This window comes from Thamnophis elegans, chromosome 6 (genome assembly GCF_009769535.1).
Source record: "Thamnophis elegans isolate rThaEle1 chromosome 6, rThaEle1.pri, whole genome shotgun sequence".
In the NCBI taxonomy this organism is placed as follows: domain Eukaryota; kingdom Metazoa; phylum Chordata; class Lepidosauria; order Squamata; family Colubridae; genus Thamnophis; species Thamnophis elegans.
Genome location: NC_045546.1, coordinates 77841964 through 77866933, shown reverse-complemented (window position 1 = coordinate 77866933; position 24970 = coordinate 77841964). Strand labels below are relative to the sequence as shown.

At 39.5% G+C, this 24970-nt stretch overlaps 1 protein-coding gene across 1 annotated transcript in view; it reads left to right on the top strand.

Moving 5' to 3' along the window:
• Positions 1-24970, top strand: part of TMEFF1 (transmembrane protein with EGF like and two follistatin like domains 1) — a 116701-nt gene extending 91731 nt beyond the window's left edge. The window contains exons 6-10 of the mRNA XM_032220137.1: positions 2471-2619; positions 6978-7043; positions 12417-12540; positions 16041-16198; positions 23959-24970. Coding sequence (XP_032076028.1) covers positions 2471-2619; positions 6978-7043; positions 12417-12540; positions 16041-16198; positions 23959-24149 — 688 coding nt within the window. The 3' untranslated portion in view covers positions 24150-24970. The remainder of the gene's footprint in view (positions 1-2470; positions 2620-6977; positions 7044-12416; positions 12541-16040; positions 16199-23958) is intronic.

Genomic DNA, 24970 nt, shown 5'->3' with positions numbered 1-24970 from the left:
GATCATTTGACTAGAAATATCCAACTGGCAGCCTAGTAGCTGAACAAGTCCCAGAGCAATTATCCAACCTCTTTACTATGGCTGACCTAAAATGTTGTCAAGTTATATTAAAATAGGGATTGCACATTCTAATGCTACATCTCCCCCTTGAGTTGTGCATGTCATGCATATTTGCAATTTTCTGTGTGTGTGTGTGTGTGTGTGTGTGTAATCCCAAAATGAATTGTAAAAGACTGATCTTGTACATTCCTCTATAGAGATGTTGCACGTAAAAGTTCTCTCTAGTAAGTAAAATGAAACATTGCTGCTGAAAAGGCCCCTATCATTTTAAATAAATGATAAGTTATTTATTTATTTTAAATAAATACAATAGGAAATCATTCCGATTGCATAATCTTCTTTCAAGAATCCATAACCAACCCTGTATGGGAAGGATTTTGAAATAAATTAAAATGAATTTTGAATTAATAATTACTTGATTAAAAGGAAATAAGCCGAGGTGGCACAGTGGTTAGAGTGCAGTACTGCAGGCTACTTCAGCTGACTGCTAGCTGCAGTTTGGCAGTTCAAATCTCACCGGCTCAAGGTTGACTCAGCCTTCCATCCTTCTGAGGTGGGTAAAATGAGGATCCAGATTGTTGGGGGCAATATTCTGATTCTGTAAACTGCTTAGAGAGGGCTGTAAAAGCACTATGAAGCAGTATATAAGTTTAAGTGCTATTGCTAAATGAAGTTAGCTACATTAATTAAATAATTAATATGTCATTGTTAATGGGACGCAGTGGCCCATTGGTTAAGAAGCTGAGCTTGTCGATCAGAAAGGCGGTTCGAATCCCTAACGCCGCGTAACAAAGTGGGCTCCCATTACTTGTGCCAGCTTCTGCCAACCTAGCAGTTTGAAAGCATGTAAGAATGCAAGTAGAAAAATAGGGACCACTTTGGTGGGGAAGGTAACAGAGTTCCGTGTGCCTTCGGCGTTTATTTATGCCGGCCACATGACCACGGAGATGTCTTTGGATAGCACTGGTTCTTCAGTTTTGAAACAGAGATAAGCACTGCCCCCTAGAGTCGGAAATGACTAGCACATATGAGGGGAACCTTTGCCTTTACCTTTATGTCATTGTTACTGGAGATTCCATTTTTTCCACACCAGTATGACTTTAAAATACAAATAACACAATAGTGACTTTGTCTTGATTTATAGGAAAAAACATAACTGAATTCTATCTTTGTCACAGTGTTTTGCAGCAAAGCCAATATCCGACATACTGTATATTTTGCTGTGGAAGTAGAGATGGTCAAGATTTAGAGTCTAAGGCATAGCTTCAAAATTACACACCCATTACAAAAAGGAATACAGGAAAAGACTGAAGTGATTAGGATAATAAATCAGTGGAGCTTAAACTGGTTCTCACTAAACTTTCACCCTGATTTCAGTGCAATCTAAATATTGTTAATTTAATTGGATTCAACTGTGTTTATGTACCACATTTCTGTCATGAAGCTGAATCGTAAATGATTTACTTGTGGTCTTCAATCCACATAGTGCTGAGAAGCAGGATTCCTTAGCTTCAGCAGCTAAATTACATTGTAATGTCCTCAGGTTGTACCTTAAATGTAGTAAACATTCAGACTGGAATAATGTCGTGTTTTATTTATGAGCATTTAAAGGCCAGATTGGTTGCTGTTAAGGTATGCAGAAGAGCAGTAGGGAAGTGCTGAGGGAAATATATTGGTGGGTTATCATTTTGAGGGATACAACTGATAACCTCCGAACACGCTTCAAGGTGCTGGTTATCACTTTTAAAGCCCTACATGGCCTAGGACCTGGATGTCTCCGTGACCGCCTCCTGCAACATACCTCCCAGCACCCAATAAATCTCACAGGGCAGGCCTTCTCCGGGTACCGTCAACCACACAATGTCGTCTGGCGGCTTCTCGGGGAAGAGCCTTCTCTGTAGCTGCCCCGGCCGAATGGAACGATCTACCCCCTGAGATCCGGACCCTCCCCACTCTCTCAGCCTTCCGAAAGTCTGTTAAGACCTGGCTGTTCCGGCAGGCCTGGGGCTGTTGATCTTTGATTGGACTTCAGCCCCATTAAAATCGAGTGTATGTTGTGTCTCTTTTAATTTGTTTCTATCTTGTATTTTAAACTCTTTTTAATATTTTTAAACTGCTTTTATGTAAGCCGCCCGGAGTCCTCTGGGATTGGGCTGCATACAAATCTATTAAAATTGAAATTGAAATTGAAACCTATATCAAGAGAGATGCTTGACCGTCAGAGAGAAAATGTAATTTGTCTTCTATATTTGAGGAACTTCATGGATACACCTTAGATTGGCTTCTCCCATTTATAAATTGAAGCATGTATTTGTCTTAAGTAATGTGATTTCATTTCACATATGCCTTGCAAATGAAACGTTTCTCTTGAGAGGAATACTGATGATTTAATTCATGTTTATGTAAATAGGTGTGTATGCAACATAGACTGTAGTGGATACAGCTTCAACCCTGTCTGTGCATCTGACGGGAGTTCCTACAATAACCCATGCTTTGTTCGAGAGGCATCGTGCCTGAGGCAGGAACAGATTGACATACGACACCTTGGACATTGCTCAGGTACCTTAACTTCATTTTTCAATAGTGGGTTATTTCACTAGATGATTGACTAGAGACAATGTTGTTTATATGCGAGATAAGGCTTTCTTTGTGGTTCTGCTTTTATAAAACCACAGAACATAGGGGAAATATTGTCTTTCACTGAGAATCAAAATGTTTTGTTTTGTTCTCATTGAAAAGCACGTGCCCAAGAATATATCGAAATGTTTTTTTTTCTTGCTTGTGGTTTTCTTTTAAAAGTTAAATGAAGTACAAGATGTTCTACTTGAGGGACTTGTGATCCAGGAAGCAAAATAAACTGTATAACTAATAAAAAAAGTTATGTGCTCTACGAAGGAAAGAAAATTATATACTTAGGTTTCAGGTAGTTTTATTAAATATTATAACTACAGTAATAATCGGAAGCACTATTACCATTGTGTGAGATTTGATGTAGTTATTTATTTTAAAGAATTATTCAATATAAGCATCATACATGGCAAGGCTATTTCTTCCTTTTCCCTGCCCTCTGCTGTACAATTTCTCGATGATTCATTGCTTACTTAAGGATTCAGTGCCAACATGAACAGGTTCTATGTTGTTGTTTTACAATCTAGTACATTAGCTATTAAAATGGCTTTCATGTGTTGGTAATGAATGAAGGTTATCTGATGCATTCCTCATGGTTATCAGATGCAGCCAAAAGTTTAATCCTTTGTAAAAAGCGGATAGAAAAAAGTGTTGTAAACAAAAACCTCAGATGTTACAGATAATCTTGGGTGCTGTAATCATTAAGTTGGTTGTAAATAAAAGACAATGATGTTTCGGAAGATCCTACTCATATTTTAGGTTAGATTTAATACATACATACATACATACATACATGCATGCATGCATGCATGCACACACACACTGTAGATATATAATTCAAGTGAAAATGAATAATTTGCTGATTGTATAGTATACAAAAAATACATTGATATATTAGCAAGAAACATATTCCTTTAAATTTAATCCTTTAAATTTAATTGATCTTTCAATTAAACCATAGTATTTCTCATGTTTGTTCTTCATTCTCTCTCACACATATTAATATAAATTTTGATTGTATGGCAGTTGGGACAGTCAAAGTTCAAAGTTGGGAAGCATCTCTTTGATTTATTACAACCAAAGCAATTTTTTTTAGGTTTGCTGGTTTCTAGGGATAGGCAAAATGCTCTGTTCACAAAACACCTAAATTCTAGTTCTTTATGTCCAGATAGAACAGAAGAGAAGCCACTGGGAAGATCATATGGGCCAATATGTTAACCACCATTTGAAGTGTACTTGGCCCATGCGGATTTGATCTTCCCTTTCTCTCCCTCCTCATATGCCATGCTGGAGGCCCATAGTATTGTCAATAGCTAAAGAAAAGTGAGCAAAATGTTAGGTGCACACATGTAGAATGCAAGCCAACTATTCTATTATGTTCTGCCCATTATACAGGAATCTGCTAAGACAATTAGCCTTAACCTGGGAACAGATAGACAAAGCTCTATGGAACTGAAAGGTTGTGGGAGGGAGTCTGGATTTTTGCAGTTGTGCAATGATTTGAAGTTAATTCCGGGCTAAAGCTTTATCCCCCTATAATATTGAATTAGACAAATGGGAAAAATTTGGGGGAATAAATTTAAAAATGACACTATCAGTTGCATACAAGGAAAACCAGTACAAAATGTTTTACAGATTGCACCTGGCACCATCAAGGTTAGCTAAAATCTCAACAAATACCTCCCCAAAATGCTGGAAATGTGAATCGGTACATGGAACATATTATCATTTATGGTGGACCTGTGAGGAGGCAAAGTTTTTTTGGAAAAGGATCCAAAATTGGCTGGAGGCAATAACAAGGGTTAAAATAGATTGGGAACCTGAAGTTTTTTTATTAGGAATTATGTTGGTGAAATACAAAAAAGAAATCCAATATTTAATACTACGTATACTTACAGCGGCAAGGATTGCCTTTGCCCAGAAATGGAAAAATAAATTAATCCCAAATGAAGATGAAATAATAAGAAAGATTATGGACTGTGCCGAAATGGATAAACTAAGTAAAGAAATACAGGGAAAGGAAGAATCAGATTTCTACTAGATATGGGATAAATGGTATAGGTGGATGGAGGAAAGAAACAAAAATCAATGAAACAATATAACAACACTCAAAAACAATAGTCATGAGTAAAATAAGAGGGTTAAGAATGGTGAAATCTAAATAAAATACGATAGAAGGGGAAATAATATAAGGTGAGCGATATCGATTGATGATTGCTAAGATAAAAAACAGGAAGTTCCTGTTCCCACTGTATTGTATAAATGTGGTGTACATCAAAAAATATAAAAATAAAGCCTTATCCCCTGCCTGGTTAGCTGTTTCCCAATATCAAAGAAGTCACTGGGAAAATATTGAAATGGGCAATTGGATATGCTTCCTTTAAACCCAAGGAAATTGGCAGTCCACAGTAGTTGCAATGAATGAAAAGATCTTGGAAGATCAAGCTGGTGAACTGACTGGTTGAATAACCACACTTCAAATGGCTGTTTGGTGTTACAAATAGCATAATAAGTACAGAAAGGAAGGTGCTGGAAAGATTGGTAGGCAAAGTAGAATTCAAGCCTTGTGGAAGAACAGGGAGAAGATACTCAAATCCCATCATCCTTACCAGTGGTGGGTTTCAAAAATTGTTCGAACCTACTCTGTGGGTGTGGCCTCCTTTGTGGGAGTGGCTTGCCGCCCATGTGACCGGATGGGAGTGGCTTGCCGTCCATGTGACCGGATATGAAGATGCCGACGACACTTGTCAGAACCACCTTAAACAACCTCACACACAGCACTGGCCTGCATAAGAATATGATGTAAACTTGTTTTTTCAAAGGCATCTTTGGTTTGCGTTAAAACAACTTCAACACACGCAATGTTCTGATTGCACCACAAACGCAGTAGTCATCCTTACCTTTCACAGAGGCACTGAGTTCTATTCGGTAGAACCGGTTCGTCAAATCTACCGAACCGGTTAGAAGAGGTTCCACCAGTGGACCCGGAAAGCAGGCCACACCTACAGAAGAGCTTCCAAAATTTTTTGAAACCCACCACTGGTCCTTGGATTGATTATTCTACACTATCATGCTCATATTTATAAAACTCAGTGCCTCTGTGAAAGGTAAGGATGACTACTGCGTTTGTGGTGCAATCAGAACATTGCGTGTGTTGAAGTTGTTTTAACGCAAACCAAAGGTGCCTTTTAAAAAACAAGTCTACATCATATTCTTATGCATGCCAGTGCTGTGTGTGAGGTAATTTAAGGTTGTTCTGACAAGTGTCGTCGGCATCTTCATATCCGGTCTCATGGGCAGCAAGCCACTCCCTTCCGGTCACATGGGTGGCAAACCACTCCCACAAAGGAGGCCACACCCACAGAGTAGGTTTGAACAATTTTTGAAACCCACCACTGATTCAGGCTACTACTAATAGTAATATTAACATTTAATATAATGGAAAATGGTATATACTATCCTGTTAATATAATAAATGTTTATTATAAACATAAATATAATAAAAATATGCTGTAGGTTTTTGTCTTTTACAGATTAGAGAAATGACAGCTGTGTTTCTTACTCTGCATGATTTACTAATTTCCAGTTAGATATGGGACAAGTCAAAAATCTTAGAGGGTTTTGAATTATCTGTCCTTAATGACCTACAGTCATATCCAACCAACTTCATCAGACATTGTCATACACTTAAAAAACATTTTTTGCAACCATAGGAGATTGAATCTTAGTTGATTTGGGATGCCCTTCTCTGCTGATGGGAGAACTGTGGAGCATATACTGTAGGTCTGATTGATCAGGCCTTATGGTTACATCTGTGATTGACAAACAATATCAGGATATTGGGACATTTAAAAAAAACCATAAATAATAAAAGAGGTGGAGTTCACATATCCTCCAAGCAGCATTAGTCTGCTGGATGTTAACGTTAGCTTGAAATGGATGATTGTAAGATAAAATACAGTATGATTATCCCTTGGGGGGGGGAGGGGAGTGGTGCCTTCAAGTCAAAGTTGATTCCTAGAAAGTCTCTTCAGTTTTCTTGGCAAGCTTTCCTAGGACTGAGAAAGAGAGTAACTGGTGCTGCCACACATTGGTGGGATGTTATTTCTGGTGGTTGTATCTGCTTATGAAATTAAACCTTAATAGATTGAGACAGTAAAAGCAGTCCCGGACAATATAATTGTTTTAGCCGTGCAAGAGGAATGCAATGCATGTCATCTTTTATTAAACTGTTTCCTTTGGTAATTGTATGTTAATAGTTGGTGCTTTTTTCCTCTTTCTCCCAATAGACTCTGATGATTCCAACTTATTGGGGAAGAAGGATGATGGAATGCAGTATCGGCCAGATGTGAAAGGTGGGGTATTAATGTTTATGTTAGCTTTTATGTTTAAATGCTAGCTATGGTATAGTAACTGAATCTTGCAAGTCATCTTCCTCCTCCTCCTCCTCCTCCTCCTCCTCCTCCTCCTCCTCCTCCTCCTCCTCTTCCTCCTCCTCATATTCCAGTGAATCAGGGAGGTGTTATCATGAGCCACTTCTTTTCCAGGACTTAAAGTATGCTTCAGACCTCTGAAGGTCTGCGGGCTAATAAATGTGGCAGCTACTGGATGTTCCCAGCCTGTTAGCAAGGAGGTTGCTGATTGGTCACTACTGTTGCCTAGGGTAACCTTTCCCTCAGCCCCACCCCCTCACCCCGGAGCTCAGTTGAGGTTCAGACCTGGCAATCTGTTGCCCACCCTTTTGTGCTTTCTTAGCTTGTAGGCTGAACAAAAACAAAAAGCCAGCCTTATTTGGCCCGTAGGTCATAGTTCAATTTAATTCAATTTCAATTTTAATAGATTTGTATGCCGCCCAATCCCGGAGGACTCCGGGATTGGGTGTTTGTTGACCCCTTACTAAATTAAACTACAATACATATTAGTTCGTATAATTATATATTAATTTATTAAATGTCAATTACTCTATTAATATGATTATATTCTGGGTGTTTTTATGCCAGTTTTTCCTACTTTACTAGGTAGTTTCTGGAAAAAAATGAAGGAGGAAAGAGTACATATGCCACTTTGGCACTGAATGAAAGGCAGGATATAAATCATATCACAATAGCTAATTTTAATCAAAGCTACAGCTGGCATTCTTCTTTAAATATACATATATTCCTTGCTCTAGAAAATATTTAGTGTGTTGGGGTTTTAATACTTGAATAATTTAGTGCAATAGAAATTAGAACAAAAAAGTGTTAAAATAAGTTGCTGTCCCCATTCATTTCAAAGGAATCAATTTTTGGTCAAACACAATTTTAGAAGCACTTCTGTTGGCCTTGGAAGTTCTTCACAGTCGCATACGCATAATGAAGCAACTTTTATTTATTCAAGAAAATTTAGCATATCAATAGTTTCAAATAAACTGATCTTGTATTTCTTTTGCTTCCCCCCCCCCCTTAACAAATCGAAGAATAGAGCTATGAATTGTCTAAGCCCTACATGTATTTCTTATATTAATACTACACATAATCTTGCAGTTAAGGACTGGAAAGGAAGCTTTCATACATTGCTCTGAGTAATGGCTGACTTTGAACAAAATACAGCTTTTTATATACCCGAGCTGTCAGTTGGCCAGCCAATAGGTGCCCGGCGCGTCTTCCTCCAGCTGGCGGGTCCGTCGCAGCCAATCGGATGCCGGCTGCTCCAGCCCCTCCCGTCGGCTGGCATGGGAGGACGTAACAAATATGTTTAAGAAAATGATTGTCTTTAACTGTTTAGCTTTACTGTTGTCTTTACTGTTTAGCTGATGAAGTCTTTTTTAAATATCTTTTTAAAAAAAATTATATTCATATGAATAATTGCATAATGACAGCAATAGGAGGTGTAAAGAGACTGCATGAAGACTGACAGTCTTGCAAAAATTACCGTTTATACCATCAACACACTTTAGGGTGCATTCACACATTCAAGAATTAGGGATCAAGTTAAAAGAGATTCCACACAGTCTGCTGTTTTCTGGATGTCTTGGGTGCAGATATGCTACTATTAGTATAGCATATTTGGAAGGTGTTCGGTTGGAAAAGTTTGATATGGAGAAATCAAGAGCACTTGTGAATGTGTTTTTGTTGATATAGTATGCTTTTTTATCCGTGAAATCCATATATTTTGGAAATTAAAAATTGACTTGTACACAGCAACATCCACAAGATGTGCATGTTGTGATAAAAAAAATAGTTAATATGGCTACATGGCCTCAATGCATGTAAAAAAAGGGGGGGGCAAAACTTCAACCATATTGTCATGATTACCATCTTGATTTTTTTGACCTTGCTTACAAAAAATCATGGCTTCTTCCTCTGCTTTGCCCTATTTAACATGAACTGTCCTATAGTGGAAAGAATAAAGTAATTCATTTTTTTTCCTGAAATTTGCAAATCTTTACTTACAGGCTAGCTTGTTTTTTTTTTTTTTTAATATTTGCAGACTAAACTTAAATATTTACATCTTAGCAATATCTTCAGTATGTTGACCCAAAACAGGCTGCCCCTTCAGGCACAGAAACTTGAAGCTTTATTTTAGAGCATTTTTAATTAATTGATTGTGTGCCATAAAGTCAGTATTCTTTGACCACATAAATACATTTTCTTCAGGAGGATCTTTTCCCGACCTGCTTCTTTAGGGTCTTCCAAACAACTCATCCTTTGCCATCATATTTGAGTCTTTTCACCTTTCTGCTGGTCTTCCGTTTTAAAAGCAAGAGGAATGGGGCATCCTTATTATCTTCTCTCTGCTAATTTAATTTATCAGAATTATGAAGAATCCCTTCCTCATACCTCCTCCAGCTTTCATAATGCTATCTCTATCAATGAGTGGTCCACATGAAGGGAAAAAAATCAAAACAAGCCAAATCTATATAAAGTCAGTTAAAATAAGGGCAAAATGGCACAAAAGAGCACAATATTTTTGGAGCTTTCGAGAACTCTTTATCAAGCAAACTGTTAACAAAAACAGTTTAGGAGAAAAGAAGTTTCTAAAAATCAGACCAAGAGTTTCCGACATGTTGAAGTCAGGTGAAGTTTGAAGTCCAGATATAATTGACAGTGGTGCAATCCGCGACTAAAGGATGCCTGCTCTCCCTCCAGTTTTGTAATCACAAAGATTGTCCTCTTGTCACATTGGTTTCATTCTGAATAAAAATGAACATTGCGGTAAAAAGATATCTAAATGACCTGATCTCCCCAAAACAAAGAATAGCTTTCTTCAGAGCCAGACTTAACATTCTTCCTTCAGCACTCCTCCAGGGCAGGTATAAGAGAACACCTATAGCAGAATGGGTTTGTATATGTGGTAAAGGAGAAGTGGAAGATAATTCACATGTTCTATTACCCTGCGAGCTATACAGAGCTTGTAGGTCTGCACATATTCTCCCCTTATTAGAGAGATTGCCAGGGAGGGCAGACAATTTTTATCTAGGCTTCCTCCTCCAGGACACTAACCTGGTTACCACGTATGCAGTGGCAAAGTTCTGTGCTGCTGCAATGTCCATAAGAAAAAAATTGGCTACAGAAGTATAACACCATCTTGTACCAATTATCTGGACATACCTCTAACAATCTTTGGACCATTATGTTATTATCCACTTTTAATACTTTTTAATTATATGTTAGTATTTTTTAACATAGTGTAAAAACTAATGTGTATTGCTGGTCTTTGACCGTAATAAAGATTTTACTTACTTTACTTACATTGCGGTAAACTTTCCTCCATCAAAAATTGTCCCCTGACTGAAGTGATACACTTCTCTGCAAGGCAATGAAATTTATTTTCTGGGTAGCTAAATAGAACTATTATTTTCAAATAGTGAGATTTGTAACTACTGTATTTTTCAGAGTATAAGACACAACTGAGTATAAGACGCACCAAGATTTTGAAGAGATAAATTTAAAAAAAATGTTTTTGCCCTCCCTGGCTCCCAGGAGCACTCTGCAGGCATCCCAAACCATCTGCATGCCCCGTATTTTTTTTTAAAAGGGGGGGGCATGCAGAGAGTTTGGGAGGCATGCATAGTGCCTCCGGGGGCCAGGGAGGGCAAAAATGTGACGCATGGGGGCTTGATCTTCTTAAAGAGTAAGGCTTTTATCGATCTCAAAGCCACTTTTCTCTACCCCTCCCACGGCAGGGCAGGACTGAACATCTCTCCCCTTATTTCTTTCCCCTTCCTTCAAACTGCCGGTGATGTGAGCCGCTTGGCCCAAGGAGCGGCAGTTAGTTCGCTTCTTCTCATCAGCGAGGAGGGAAAGACATGCGGGGGCTGCTGAATGGCTGCTGCTGTGCTTGACTGGGAATGGTCCGTTGGATGAGGAGGGGTGGGGATTCTTTCCATTTGGATTAATGGTTCCTTGCGGCGGCACCTGAGCAGCAAAAGGGAACCATAAAGGAAACGACCTCGCAAAGCTGCCTCCTTGAATAACCAGACTTGTTCACAGCCCTCTTCGCAACCCCGCTTCCTTAGTCGTGGGGCAAAAGCAGGTGCCAGGCTCCAGGGGGATTCCTGACTCAGTGCTCCTGCATTCCAAAGTTTCCCTTCCATCCCACACTTCTTCCACTAGCCAAGATCCCAACGATGCCAATAGCTTTTTCTAGAGACAAAGTGGAGATCTAAGCATCCTGAGAAAAGCCTTCATGCAAAGGATATTGGTCCTCTTCCCTTGCTCCAACCCCCCTCCAAATCCACCTGGATCTGTCATTCAGCAAAGAGTCCTCCGGGATTGGGTGGCCTATAAATCGATTTAATAAATAAATAAAAATAAATAAATACGGTAGCAGGGTGCAATAGCAGCAGTACAGGGGTGGGTTTCTCACCCTGTTCCAACCGGTTCGGTTGGAACGGGGCCGGCGGCGTCCTCGTGCACGCGCGCAGTGCACGCATGCGTACTAGCGTCTGTGCAATGCTCCAACTGCTCCTGGAGGATCGCGCAGGCGCTGTATGCATCCTGCGCATGCGTGGAAGCACAGAACTCGTCAAAACCGGGTAAGGACCGCGGGCGGGCGGGTGGGCCCTTCGCCGTTCCCGGAAGTTACTTACTTCCGGGTTCGCTGACCAACCGGTTCGCAGGGACCGCCGCGAACCGGTTGAAACCCACCCCTGCAGCAGTAGCATAAGTACTGCATGACAGATCTGGAGGATTGGGGTGGGGGGTGCAGCAAGGGAAGAGGACCAATCTCCTCTGCACGAAGACTTTTCCCAGGATGCGAGATCTCCACTTTCTCTCCAGAAAAAGCTATCAACATCGTCGGGATTTTGGCTAATGGAAGAAGCGCGGGATGGAAAGGAAACTTCGGGTCAGGAGACTCCCTGGAGCCTGACACCTGCTGCATTCTGAAGTTTCCTTTCCATCCTGCGGAATATTTAATTAAAAAAAAAACATAAGAATATTTATTTTAGATTTTTTTCCCCCAAGTTAATTCATTTAGTTGAAAAAAATTTTTTAAAATATTTTTTTTCTTTGTTCTGTATTTTATCTTTGGTGATAAAAGAATAAATATGTTTTTAAAATCTTATGTTTAAATATAGCTAAAATAGCAGGTAAGGTGACAGCTTTATTCCAAAGATGTAGTATTGTTGCTGAGGAAATACCTGCATTTTTTATTTAAAGTATTGACTGACTGTCTTTTATAATTGTTTTAACAATATTCGTAAAACAATAAACTACTCTGCCTTATATTTTTGTTTCATACAAAAGATGCAAGTGATCAAAGGGAAGACATCTATATTGGAAACCATATTCCTTGCTCGGATAGTTTTAGCAGCTACTGCATCCATGGGAAGTGTGAATTCATTTATTCAACACAAAAAGCTTCCTGCAGGTAAGTCAATTAGACTAATAAAAGCACCATCTGAAAATCTACATTTCCTGTATATTATTAAGCATGGTCCTGGGGGAGCGGGGGGGCAATAGCCTTAGATAATTTGATAAGAGATTCTCTTTGCTCATATCTGGATGGTTTTAGTTAAACCCAATGTTGTGTTTTTGTTATCGCTTTGAATTTATAGTATTCTATTATTTTCTACCTTTTTTTTTACTCCTGCCTACTGCTATGTAAACAGATTCGATTCCTTATAAAATTGTTTGAGCAAAACTAAGGAAATAATGTAAAGGGGAGGTTTCCTTTTTTCCCCTCTAAGAATGTCATTTTCTGTCTGTTCGTTGGGCCATTGACATATTTTATAGTCACCACAGCTTTCTCTTCCCCTTTCTCCCAAATTCAGCCACAAGGATGGTCAACAACCTGATGTTTTCGCTAAAATTGAGTGGTCCTTTGTTTTTTTGAAATTACCAAGGGCTGACTGATGGCATCTGTCAATTACTGGCAGGGAAAGTGACAGAAGATATATTCTTCTTCAGTGAAATTATAGATGAGATAGATATAGACAGGGTTACAAGGACAAATCTCTAGAACTCTTAGTAGATACAAGCCAAAGTAGACGAAGAATGTTCTCTAGCAACTGCACTTCCTGTTAATCTATTTTAGCCCGGCCTGCTTAAAGCTACCAAAAGCTTATTAATTTTTGCCTGTCTTCTTTAGATTTGCTAGTGAAGGACAGCAGGTATCAAAAGGTTTGGGGGTGCAAGGAATTATTATGAATGGCCCTCATCTTGATTCAGCTAGCTGCAGTTCAAGCGGGGTTACTTACATAAGTGTTCCCCGCCACCACCCTGGTTCACATACTCCTCCCCACTCCAATTAGGAGCACATACTATGCCTTTCCAGTCTTCTCTTTGCCTGGGGAAACTTTAGTAAGCATTGCAGTTGCTACTTTCAAATGGCATAAAGAGATGATAAAAGGTGGTGCTGAAATGTGCCGGAGAGGATAAAGGTATCAGTTGAAAGCTTTTGGCTCATTTCTCTAGCATAAATAGACATGGATTGCAGGTTTTTTTTTAAAAAAAGAAAAGAAAGGGGAAAATCATTGTCACATATGCATTCACGTTAGATGAAATGTCATTGCTCTTTTTATTGACTAACCTTGAATTAAAGTCGTAACTATGCCTGCAAAAGTTTTAAAAGCAATTGCGATTTTGTATTTGGATTGGCCTGTATTGAAAAATGTTCAGATTAAATTATTAAAGCGTAAACTTTTTTTCAGGCTTGGAGAAGTAGTAAGAGTCATGTCGATTTAGCAATAATTTATTTCCCGTAAAACCAAGAACTGAACCAACGTACACAGGGACCCATACACACTCACCTAGAAGATAATTTTAGAATTAAAAAAGACATTAAGCCGAGGTGGCGCAGTGGTTAAATGCAGCACTGCAGGCTACTTCCGCTGACTGCAGTTCTGCAGTTCGGCTGTTCAAATCTCACCGGCTCAAGGTTGACTCAGCCTTCCATCCTTCCGAGGTGGGTAAAATGAGGACCCGGATTGTTGTTGGGGGCGATATGCTGACTCTGTAAACCGCTTAGAGAGGGCTGAAAGCCCTATGAAGCGGTATATAAGTCTAACTGCTATTGCTATTAAGGGAGAAGAAATAAATACATCTGCCAATTAGTCTAGCACAAGGGTGTCAAACTTGCATCGTCACAGCAGCATCATGTGACATATCAGGACTCCCCCCCTTCGCTAAACCAGGAGGGGGCGGGGCTAGCGTGAGACGCATCCGGCCCGTGGGCCTTGAGTTTGACACCTCTGGTCTAGCATAAGTATTTAAATATTGTGGTGAGAGGTACACTCTAAAAATAATTGCCTCTTAGCTTTTGCACTTTATCAGTCTAGGATGTGCTCTTACCTTGTCTTCTTTGGACATTTTGAATTTTATAAATTTGTGTACAATTTATATGGTATATTTCTATAAGTCTTGGGGGAGCTTTGTTAGTATAAAGCAGTGGTTCCCAACGGGAGGCCCATTCCCCAGAGGGGGCAATTTGATTTTAACGGGGGCAATTCGAACTTTATTTAAACCAAGTTAATGGCCTTTTAGGCTTCCTTCATATGAGTAGAGTTCACTTTTTGAGTAAAGTAAGAATTATATGTCACCAGAGGGGTGGGGTGGAATCAGGATTTTAAAGACGCTTAAGTGGGGCATGGCCAAAAAAGATTGGGAACCGCTGGTATAAAGGCTCATAACTTTGGATCTTTCTCATTTGTGAACGTTAAAAAATACTCCTTCCATCTTATATTCTTGTATTTTTTTTTATTTTGAACTGATAAAATAGTTATTAGGTAGAATCTCAGAAAACATACTTGAAATGTATCATAATTTGTTGGAATATATGCTGAGTTTGCTGACAGTTTACAAGAACAAATTCAACAAATCATTGGAAAAGAGGAACGAACAGTGGTGGGTTATATATCCACAACAGAAATTTAGTCAGGAATGGCTTCCTTATATACGACACATTATATAACACAGCATATTTAGACATTTGGAATATGGTTTGTAGGGAATACATCATGGAACCAATTAAAAAAATAGACAAAAGTATTTGAAAGAGAGGAAGGGGAAGGAGAGAAGGGAAAGGAGAGGAGGAAGGAAGGAAGGAGAGAAGAAAGGAGGGAAGGAAGGAGGGAAGGAAGGAGAGAAGAAAGGAGGGAAGGAAGGAGAGAAGAAAGAGAAGAAAGGGGGGTAGGAAGGAGGGGGGGAAGGAGGGAGGGAAGGAAGGAGAGAAGAAAGGAGGGAAGGAAGGAGGGAAGGAAGGAAGAAGAAGTAGGATTGTTGTAAAATAAGATGGTTGTATGGGATGGTAAGAAAGCAATCTCAATTATATTGTCAATTGTAGGGGAGAAAAATTGTTATAAATACATATTATTAACAACAGTTATGAGATTATATAATTGTGAATGTATATACGAGAAATAATTTAAAAAAAAAAAAAAGAAATTAAAGTCCCCAGCGAAAGGAGCAGTTGTATTTGAGAAACGCACGTGCGTGCCTACAATCTTGATATATTTTCATATCGGCGTGAGGAATTTACAGTTATCCCATTCATACGCGCTTTGTTTGAATTTGGAATCTCTTTGTTTTGAAAATCATTTTCTTTATTTTAAGATTTGGTGGTTATGTGTGATATGCAGTGCACACATAATACATTATGCACACATAAGCATCCAAGAATTAAAATGTGTGGTTATTTGTAAAAAAAAAAAAATTGGGAAAAGGAAATAAAGGGAAGTAGTGAAGATACTACTAACAAGTTTTCCATAATGTTTTTGTTTATGCTTAATAGTTGTTTCTATTGTTATTATCTAATTTAAAGCTTTTTTACTATTTTACTATTCTAACAATGATGTATTTACTATACAGCACGCACACACAGAGTATATATTATTATATATAAAATAGGAATATTTTACTCTTCTTTTTTAGGTGTGAATCTGGATACACAGGACAACATTGTGAAAAAACAGACTTTAGCATACTTTATGTTGTCCCAAGTAGACAAAAGTTCACTCACGTGCTTATTGCAGCAATAATTGGAGCTGTCCAGATTGCCATTATAGTTGCAATTGTTATGTGTATAACCAGGTAAGTTCAGAGGCACAACATCACAAGGGGTATCCTTTGTTGTTGTTGTTGTTTATTTTGTTAGGGGCGTGATTTGTACTTTCCCACCTACTTTCTTCATGGATTGAGATAAGTACTTTTGTTGTTTGAAATGTGCTCTCTCTTTCACTCTCTTTCCATGGAAGTAGGTGTATATGCGTGAAACACTTATACACATTCTGAATCTATATATAGTGCACACATGTGTGTTCTATTATTATCAAGGTAAAATATTTAGGTAAGTATTCTTGATGTAAATGTCACAAGATGCCACAGTCCTAAATCAAACTTGTACATGTAACAACATTTTTGAATTAAAGCTCAGCGCAGAAGGTCTTTCAAAATTATTTACTCAGTGTAAAACGGGCAGAGGAAGAAAGGGAACAGAGAATTTCTCCAGCAATTTGTCAAAACTGGGACGCCCCCTTAGCAATGACAGCTGCATTGCTATTGAAAAAAGCCAAAAGGAAGAATTCTCTCCCTAAGTTTTCTTGGGATTTAATCGAAGCATACGATGCAAATCACTGGAGATATAATTATATAATGAAAGGTGCAGTTATATAAAGAAAATGAGCACGTATCCTTGGCCAGCTTCTAATCAAATAAGTGCAAGAATGACATAGTCCACTCGTGAGAATTTCTTATTTCAAATAATTTTGAAAACAAATGTTCTTTCATTGAAATGGATGAAAACTGAGGGGGGCGGAAATTGATAATTTCTCACTCTGGCACTAACTTGCATCCCCAATAATATATTGGCATTGAGATACAAATGCATCAATACTGTATCGGAATTAACCTATTTCCTTTCTGTTCATCTTCCTATTTGCCTGTCCCCCATTCCATAACATTGATCTCAAATTCTGCTAAAATGCTTTACAAGGAGGAATGTTGGCTTCATTCATATCAGATATTTCTAGGGGTGGAATAAGTACAGCAAAGAAATAGAAGGGAAATCAGGCTGTGGAATATGATATACATACCAGCCCTTCTTGTTCCTTTAATCCATGCTATGGCTTAAAATACCTCTACAGGATTGCTGCTTGCTCGTCCACGCCCATGTCAAAGATAGATTCTCTGTGGCCCTGTTTACACTCCCAGGATTAATTCCAATTCCTCATGGTGAAGCAACCCTCTATGTGTGTGAGTCATAACTATGTGGTTGGATCTCCATACAATATTCTTTTTGAACAAGAAAACATGAATTACTGTAATGCACTCTACATGGGGCTGCCCTTGAAGAGTGTTCGAAGACTTCAGTTAGTCCAGAACGCAGCCGCGCGAGCGATTGTGGGTGCACCCAGGTACACTCACGTCACACCTATCCTCTGCGAGCTGCACTGGCTACCCATTAGTCTCCGGACCCGCTTCAAGGTGCTGGTCATCACCTATAAAGCCCTACATGGCATTGGACCTGGGTACCTGAGAGACCGCCTCCTGCCGATTACCTCCCATAGACCGATTAGATCTCACAGGTTAGGTCTCCTCCGGATTCCATCTGCCAGCCAATGTCGGCTGGCGACTCCCCGGGGGAGAGCCTTCTCTGTTGCAGCTCCAGCCCTTTGGAACGACCTCCCCGTGGAGATCCGGACCCTTACTACTCTCCCGGTCTTCCGCAAAGCCACCAAGTCCTGGCTGCTCCAGCAGGCCGGGGGGCTTGTGAAATATCCAGCCCCACAGTAACTGTGAATGTTGTGTATTTTAAAGTGTTGTTTTGTTTATTTATCCCCTTCCCTTGTTTATTGTAAGCCGCCCGGAGTCCTTCAGGAGTGGGCGGCATACAAGACCAATAAACTCAAACTCAAACTCAAGGCCTACTGGGCTATCAAGAACATTTTCTCACCTATGAAGTTGTAGATGCCTTCTCACCTGACTGAGTTGGGCGGCTATAGAAACCGAATAAATAAATCAATCATAAATAAATGTGTCATCTCAATTGCATGGTGTGCAAGAGTGTGAAGGAGAAGGCCTGTCTGCTGTCAAACAAAGTAGTATTGTATTTGTATTGTATTGTATTCATTTGTCTTGTATGCTGCCCACTCCCGAAGGACTCCGGGCGGCTCACAATAGACAAGGGAAGGGGGAAGACTAGTCTGGATAGTGACAGTTTTACTGAGTTTAGAAACTGGGTGTCATGGCTGTTTCCCTCATTAACCAAGAAAGAAACCACTCAACTCCATTTTGCAGAATTAAGAGTACTTTTACTGGTTATGAGTAGGTAGTAGCCAAGCAAAGCAAGATCTGAGGCAAAAGCGCGCCTAATCATAGATATCAATATGTGACCCAACCCCCTCCTCTTGGTAACCCCCTCCCATAGTCCAATTTGCACACCCCACAGGTGTCATGTGGGAGACATCTTCAAAAATCATCATCAGGTTGGTATGCCGGACAGTTGGCCTTGGCGGCAACTCCTCTATCTGCAGCATGCGCACTAGATGGTGAGAACAACCCCCCCCTTTCACAGTCACTCCAGTGCTGAACAATTTCCCCACCCAAATACCATGCCCCCCCCCCTCCGCGTTTCAATGGCAGCCGAAAGTAAGAAGCAAGCAGCAAAACAGAGGCTGATCCTGGGTTTATGTGCCTTTGAAAGCCAGTTTAATGCAGTGGTTAAAGCCCCAGACTAGAAACAAGGGAACTGTGAGTTCTAATCCTGCCTTAAGCATAAGCCCGGGTGGGTGACTTTGGGCCAGGCCTTCTCACTCAGCCCTAGAAAACAGGCAATGGCAAGTCACTTTTGTAAAAAAAAAAAAACCTTTTCAAGAAACCTGAGGGACTTGTCCAGGCAGTCACTAGGAACCACAGGCTGACTTGAAGGCACACCCAGCCACATATATTTATTCTATAATTCTACATCTTATCTACTCTAGCAGAGCCGAGGTGGCGCAGTGGTTAAATGCAGCACTGCAGGCTACTTCAGCTGACTGCAGTTCTGCAGTTCGGCTGTTCAAATCTCACCGGCTCAAGGTTGACTCAGCCTTCCATCCTTCCGAGGTGGGTAAAATAAGGACCCGGATTGTTGTTGGGGGCAATATGCTGACTCTGTAAACCGCGTAGAGAGGGCTGAAAGCCCTATGAAGCGGTATATAAGTCTAACTGCTATTGCTATTCTATAAAGTTGCTATAAGCAATAAGCTTCCCCATACGGCTTGCATTGTTTTTCAAAAAAACTGGTCTCACACATCACTCAACCTGCTGGACAATAACTGTGCTCAAAATAGGTTCCTGCTTTGCATCTCCAAAGCTTTATCCTACAGCATTAACAAAATGTAATTCAAAGGTCAGCACTTGCTTGCTTAGCTGGATGACATATCAGGGCCAACATAAGCAATAAATTACCCAATGCAAACTGCCTCCAGTTGCTGAAATTAACCCAGAATTAGTGGGTATGAGGGGGTCTCCTACAGCTAGAATGGGCTTCATATCATTTTAGAATTCTCTTAGCTTCTCTTCTTTGACAGCTGATAGTGAATAGCCTGTGTTCTAGCAACAAACTCAGAGTGGGCTTATAAGAAAGAAAGAAATTCAAATAATTTTGAACTTGTTCAATAAGGCAAAATAAAATTATCTTTAATTTTTCATTCTGCTGATATACTTAAACTCAAGTCAGGCAGTTTTACAAGCTCATCAGCAATAAGGCTTTCCAGGAAAAGGATCAGATTTGCGATATGCAAAAAATACATGTATTTGCCTATAGACTTAAATTTGGGGCCTATTTATTCAGAAATAAATCCCACCAAGTTATACGAGCTTAATCTCAAGTAAATGTATATAGGATTTCAGCCTTTGATAATAAGATTTAGGGGCTTAATTTCTCATCCTGGCACTTGACCATCAGTACTCTTTGAAACATTGTTTTAGCCAAACAAGGTTATCAAGAGAGAGGGAGAAAGAGGATATCCGGCACAGCTAGTGAGCCATAACTATGGTTAACGATGCCAAGCATGATTCATAGTGGCTTCTTGATTAAATGACTCTTAATTTTCTTCCTGGAATGTCTTCTTTCTCATTCTGCATACCCATTTACAACTCCCCCAGATAATTCCAAGGAAAAGGAAGGAGAGCCTCATTAGCGCCTGACATCAAAGGATTCAGAAAAGTGTGTAATACAGAAATTCCAAATATTAGGAGTTGGCAACAGGTTCTACATTATCGTTGCATCGGGTACTCCGTTCAAATGTATTCTTTGTAGAGGTTTTACATTAATTGTACTTACAAAAGAAACACTAATTATCCTCCCTCTGCAATAATTAATATTTAAAAATATTGTTTTCATCTATCACAAGCCATAAGGGCTATGATAGTGACCTAAGTGGAAGAAGTAGGGTAGCATTCTTAGCTGTAGTATTGTGTGTATTTGTTCATTCATTTAGTTAGAATTAACACTACCTTCCTTTCTGTCAATTTGGACACTCGAGCATTATAACTAGCGGGTTTCCCAATTGGAGGAGGAGTAAAATATTTCAGAATATCTGGAACTATAAAAAAGAGTGGGGGCTGGGGGCTGTATATGGAGTAAGGTTACATGCCCCTTCTGCAATGCGCTCTACATGGGGCAGCCCTTGAAGAGTGTTCGGAGACTTCAGCTTGTCCAGAATGCAGCCACGCGAGCGATTGTGGGTGCGCCTCGGTACACCCATGTTACACCTATCCTCCGCGAGCTGCACTGGCTGCCTATTGGTCTCCGGATACGCTTCAAGGCGCTAGTCGTCACTTATAAAGCCCTACATGGTATTGGACCTGGGTACTTGAGAGACCGCCTTCTGCCAATCACCTCCCAAAGATCTATTAGATCCCACAGATTAGGCCTCCTCCGAATTCCATCCGCCGGCCAGTGTCAACTGTCGACCACCCGGAGGAGGGCCTTCTCTGTGGCTGCTCCGGCCCTCTGGAACGAGCTCCCCGTAGAGATTCGGACCCTCGGCACCCTTCAGGCTTTCCGTAAAGCCGTTAAGACCTGGCTGTTCCAGCAGGCCTGGGGCTGTTGAGCTCCACCCCTACTCGAATTGGTTGTGCTTGTTGTGACTTTTTAAATTGTTTTGTATTGTTGTTTTGTTTCTGTTTTACTCTTGTATTAGTTCCCCTTCCCTCCTGGTTTGTCAGACGCCCTGAGTCCCTTTGGGAATAGGGCGGCATACAAGTCGAAATAAACACTAAACCACCACTAAATAGATACCAGAGAGTAATCTGTTCTTTTTTTTTAAAAAGAATTTATTTGCTGGTGGAAGCTGCTGCAAAAATTTTTCCTGCAATGTTCCTGAGGCTCCCAATAGGAGCACCAGTTGCAATGGCTTTTTGTTCCATTGTCTGTTATCAACAGTTACTAATTTTTTACTCTAATCAATGCCCAAAGTATCTAAGCTACTCGCTTGTTGATTAGAACAGCAGAGAAGCCAAATGAATAAATTAACGAATGCAGACAGACAGACAAGTCTTAATGATTGCCCTGTTGTGCAGTGGTTCAGTTACAACTGCACCGATCAAGTAACTTTATGACCCGGGCTTGTGTTTAAGGCCATTGCAAATAATTGATCTTCATAGTCAGGTGATCAACTATTGGGCGTTTTGCATCAGGTGTTTAAAACCATAACAGTGTTCCAGTGTCACACGATCAATATTTGTGGGCTTTGCAACCCATTCAATGTCAAGTCAAGCCAAGTCAATGGCATTAAAATTGTTTTATTTTTTCATTTTCATAACATAACCACACGTATACTATTACATAGCCAAAATCATATTGTATTATTAAATGTTTACATCAATTCATCAATTATTGGCTCTTCTGCTCTCCATACACCATATTTGTTCCTATCCATCACTTTCTTCTCCCTCTCTCCTCCGTCTCCCTACCTCCTTTCTTCCCTCTGTCCCCTTCTTTTCTCTACTTCCCCTTCCTCTCCTTCGCCTCTCTTCCCTTTCCACTCCTTCTTTCTCTCCTCCTCTTCCCCCCTCTCCTATCCCTCTCTTCTTCCCTTACCTCTCCCCCTCTGCTTCACACTCTTCATCTCATTTACTTGGTGTATTTCAGCTTCTGAGCAAGCTCCATTTTGTGTTGATGGTATTTATAATTCCGTTTCAATATGTGTGTGTGTGTGTGTGTGTATGTATGTATATTTAATTTTAACATATATCTTCCTCCTTTTTTTAAAAAAAGAGAGGAAAAAAGTATACATATATAGTCATTGTACTTTTAACTCCAACCTCATTTTGACTGAGATGTAGCCCTGATTACAATTCCCAGCTATTTTCATCATTATATTTATATAATTATGCATCATTATATGCCCCCACCTTGTGATTCTGTCTTTAAATCTCAATAGTTTCCCATTGTAAGTATATTTTCATGTTCCCCTCTCCATTTTTCCATATCTGGATTTTAGGTTACCCTTAATTGTCTATAAATGGCAATCCTTACGTTTCAGTGTTCATTACAATTCCCCTTAATGTACTATATAGAATAACAAGTGGTACACATTTCACTTTGTCATCATCTTAGAAGTTCTATATATGTCCATGTTTCGTATATTTTGACCCATGCTTAATTGTCCTTCTAAACTGCAACTCAGTTTAATTATCATGTATAAAAGTGAATCACAAACCTCTGCTTTACAATCTCCCCATATCAATTTCATATTTGTCCACATTCCATATATTTTAACCTTTTATTTAATTATCTTCCCATTATCATAATCAGTCAGTTAGCAACTTAATTTTATTGTCATATTTAGGAGTAAACCCCTTATCTCAGCTTTGTATGTACCCATATGACAATTTCTAGTTGTATGATTTTTTCCTAGTAAGTCTTTCCCCCTTCTCTATTCCTGCCTTTTCCCTTTTCTTTGTTTCGACATGTCCACCCTCTTCAATTTTCCCCAAACCACCGTCAAGAAATCTTTTATATTTCCTTGTTGGTGAGAAAATGGTGGTTTTTTCCTTGATCTTCTCCGTTATTGCATTTCGCCTCTCATTAATTGGAGTTGCTTAAGGTATATTAGTTGGAAGACATTCAGATGAAGTAATTCCTTTGGAATGTTTGGTTTCTATTTTCAAATCCAGAACCAAATTTAGAGTTTGTATTTGAGTGGGTTTGTCATTTCTCTGCTTTCTCCCTTTCTATCCGAATTGTCTCAAACAAATGTCTTTTTGGAGGCTAGTGTTTCAACCCTCTATTTTTCTTTCTTTCTTTTCTTTTGCCAAAATCCAGATCTGTCTATTAATATTATTTGGACTCTCAAGATTCTTTGCCTTTTCCAAGTTTTGATTTATGACTGTGGGTTAAATGAATTTTCTTACCGGTCTTTCATCTCAACCTTACCTCCTATTCAGTTGCTTGGCTGGAAGCCAGCTTCTGTGCAGCCATGTTGCCATGCTGCCGCCCCTACTACGATTCAGAGGGCAAATCTCTGACCTGCGAGGGACCTGTTGCCTCCCCCTGGGTCTGATGAGATGCTGCCCCTTCTTCGCCCCCCTTCCATGGGGGGGTTGATCTAAAAAAGGGTCCTCAGAGTTGGTTTGTCATACAGGGTTCATGTGAGGCTCTTCAGAGCTCACATCCCCCACGTCTGTCCAGCTGGAGAACTTCCTGTCACCCGAGTCACATGATATTTCCGTTAGGAACTGCATCGCTTAGCAGCAGAAATTGCGGGTCACTAATCCAGGACCCCCTCTAATTGTGAAAAAATGCTTTTAAATACTTGGGTTTACTGACTCATCTTTCTCTCCTGCTTGCTTCTGATAACCGGAAAATGCCCCCAAAACAACAGAGGACGGCGGCAGAAGCAAAATCTAGGCCACTTTACTTCAGATACGTCATCCAGAATGGTTTTAGCGGCATTTTTTTATACCTACATTGACCATGTGATGTACAATTTTATAACTTTTTTTAAAACAATGGAAATATTTATTTCAGAGGCCTTATTTTGGACATGTTAATTATTATTGTTATTATTTTTAGCGTAGCGCTGTCTCGTTTTATTACAGGAAGCAGCTAACAGCTATGGACTGCTTTAGTAACTTCTCATTTTCATGGTTTGAGGAAGGTGTTAGTTTATTTCTTGTATTGTATCCATGGTTATATTGATAAGACTTGTGGCTTTAATCATGGAGTGTAAGAATTTTGAAAAGAGAGACATTTCACCAATGATTATTCAACAAATGAAAATGGAGCCCATCATGTTTCCTAGCAAAAAGGGTTAAAAGATGTTTACAGCATACTTTTCTTACGAGGAACTAGAAGACACTGTGTTTAAATACCGTAGATATTTAAATGTTTTTAAAACTTAGTAAGAGGTTTTTTAGACACTGCCAATCGCATGAAATGTGGAGATGTGTTTTGTGTGTAGTTGAACATTTAGAATGGGCTGAATCCAGACTAAGCTAGTGCTCAGAAGAATCAGTGGACGAGTTAATCAAATTCCCATTGTTTTCAATGAAAAACAAATTGTGCAATTAACTTAAAATGCAATCCTATACATCTCTACTCAGAAATAAGTCCCATTCAGTTTAATGGAATTATTCCCAGGTAAGTATGTAACGGACTGCCTCTTTAGTCTGGATCCAATCCAAGATATATGGCCCAGGTTTCAGTGCCATCTTCTTCATAAATAGCGGACACTTATTTTTAAATTGTAAAATAATAATTATAATATACAGTTCATTATTCAAAAAAAATGCTCAGCTGAACAGAGCACATTTGTCCTGGAGGACAAATATATTGCTTTTTTTTTTGTTAAGAATTATGTTAATAATCCACA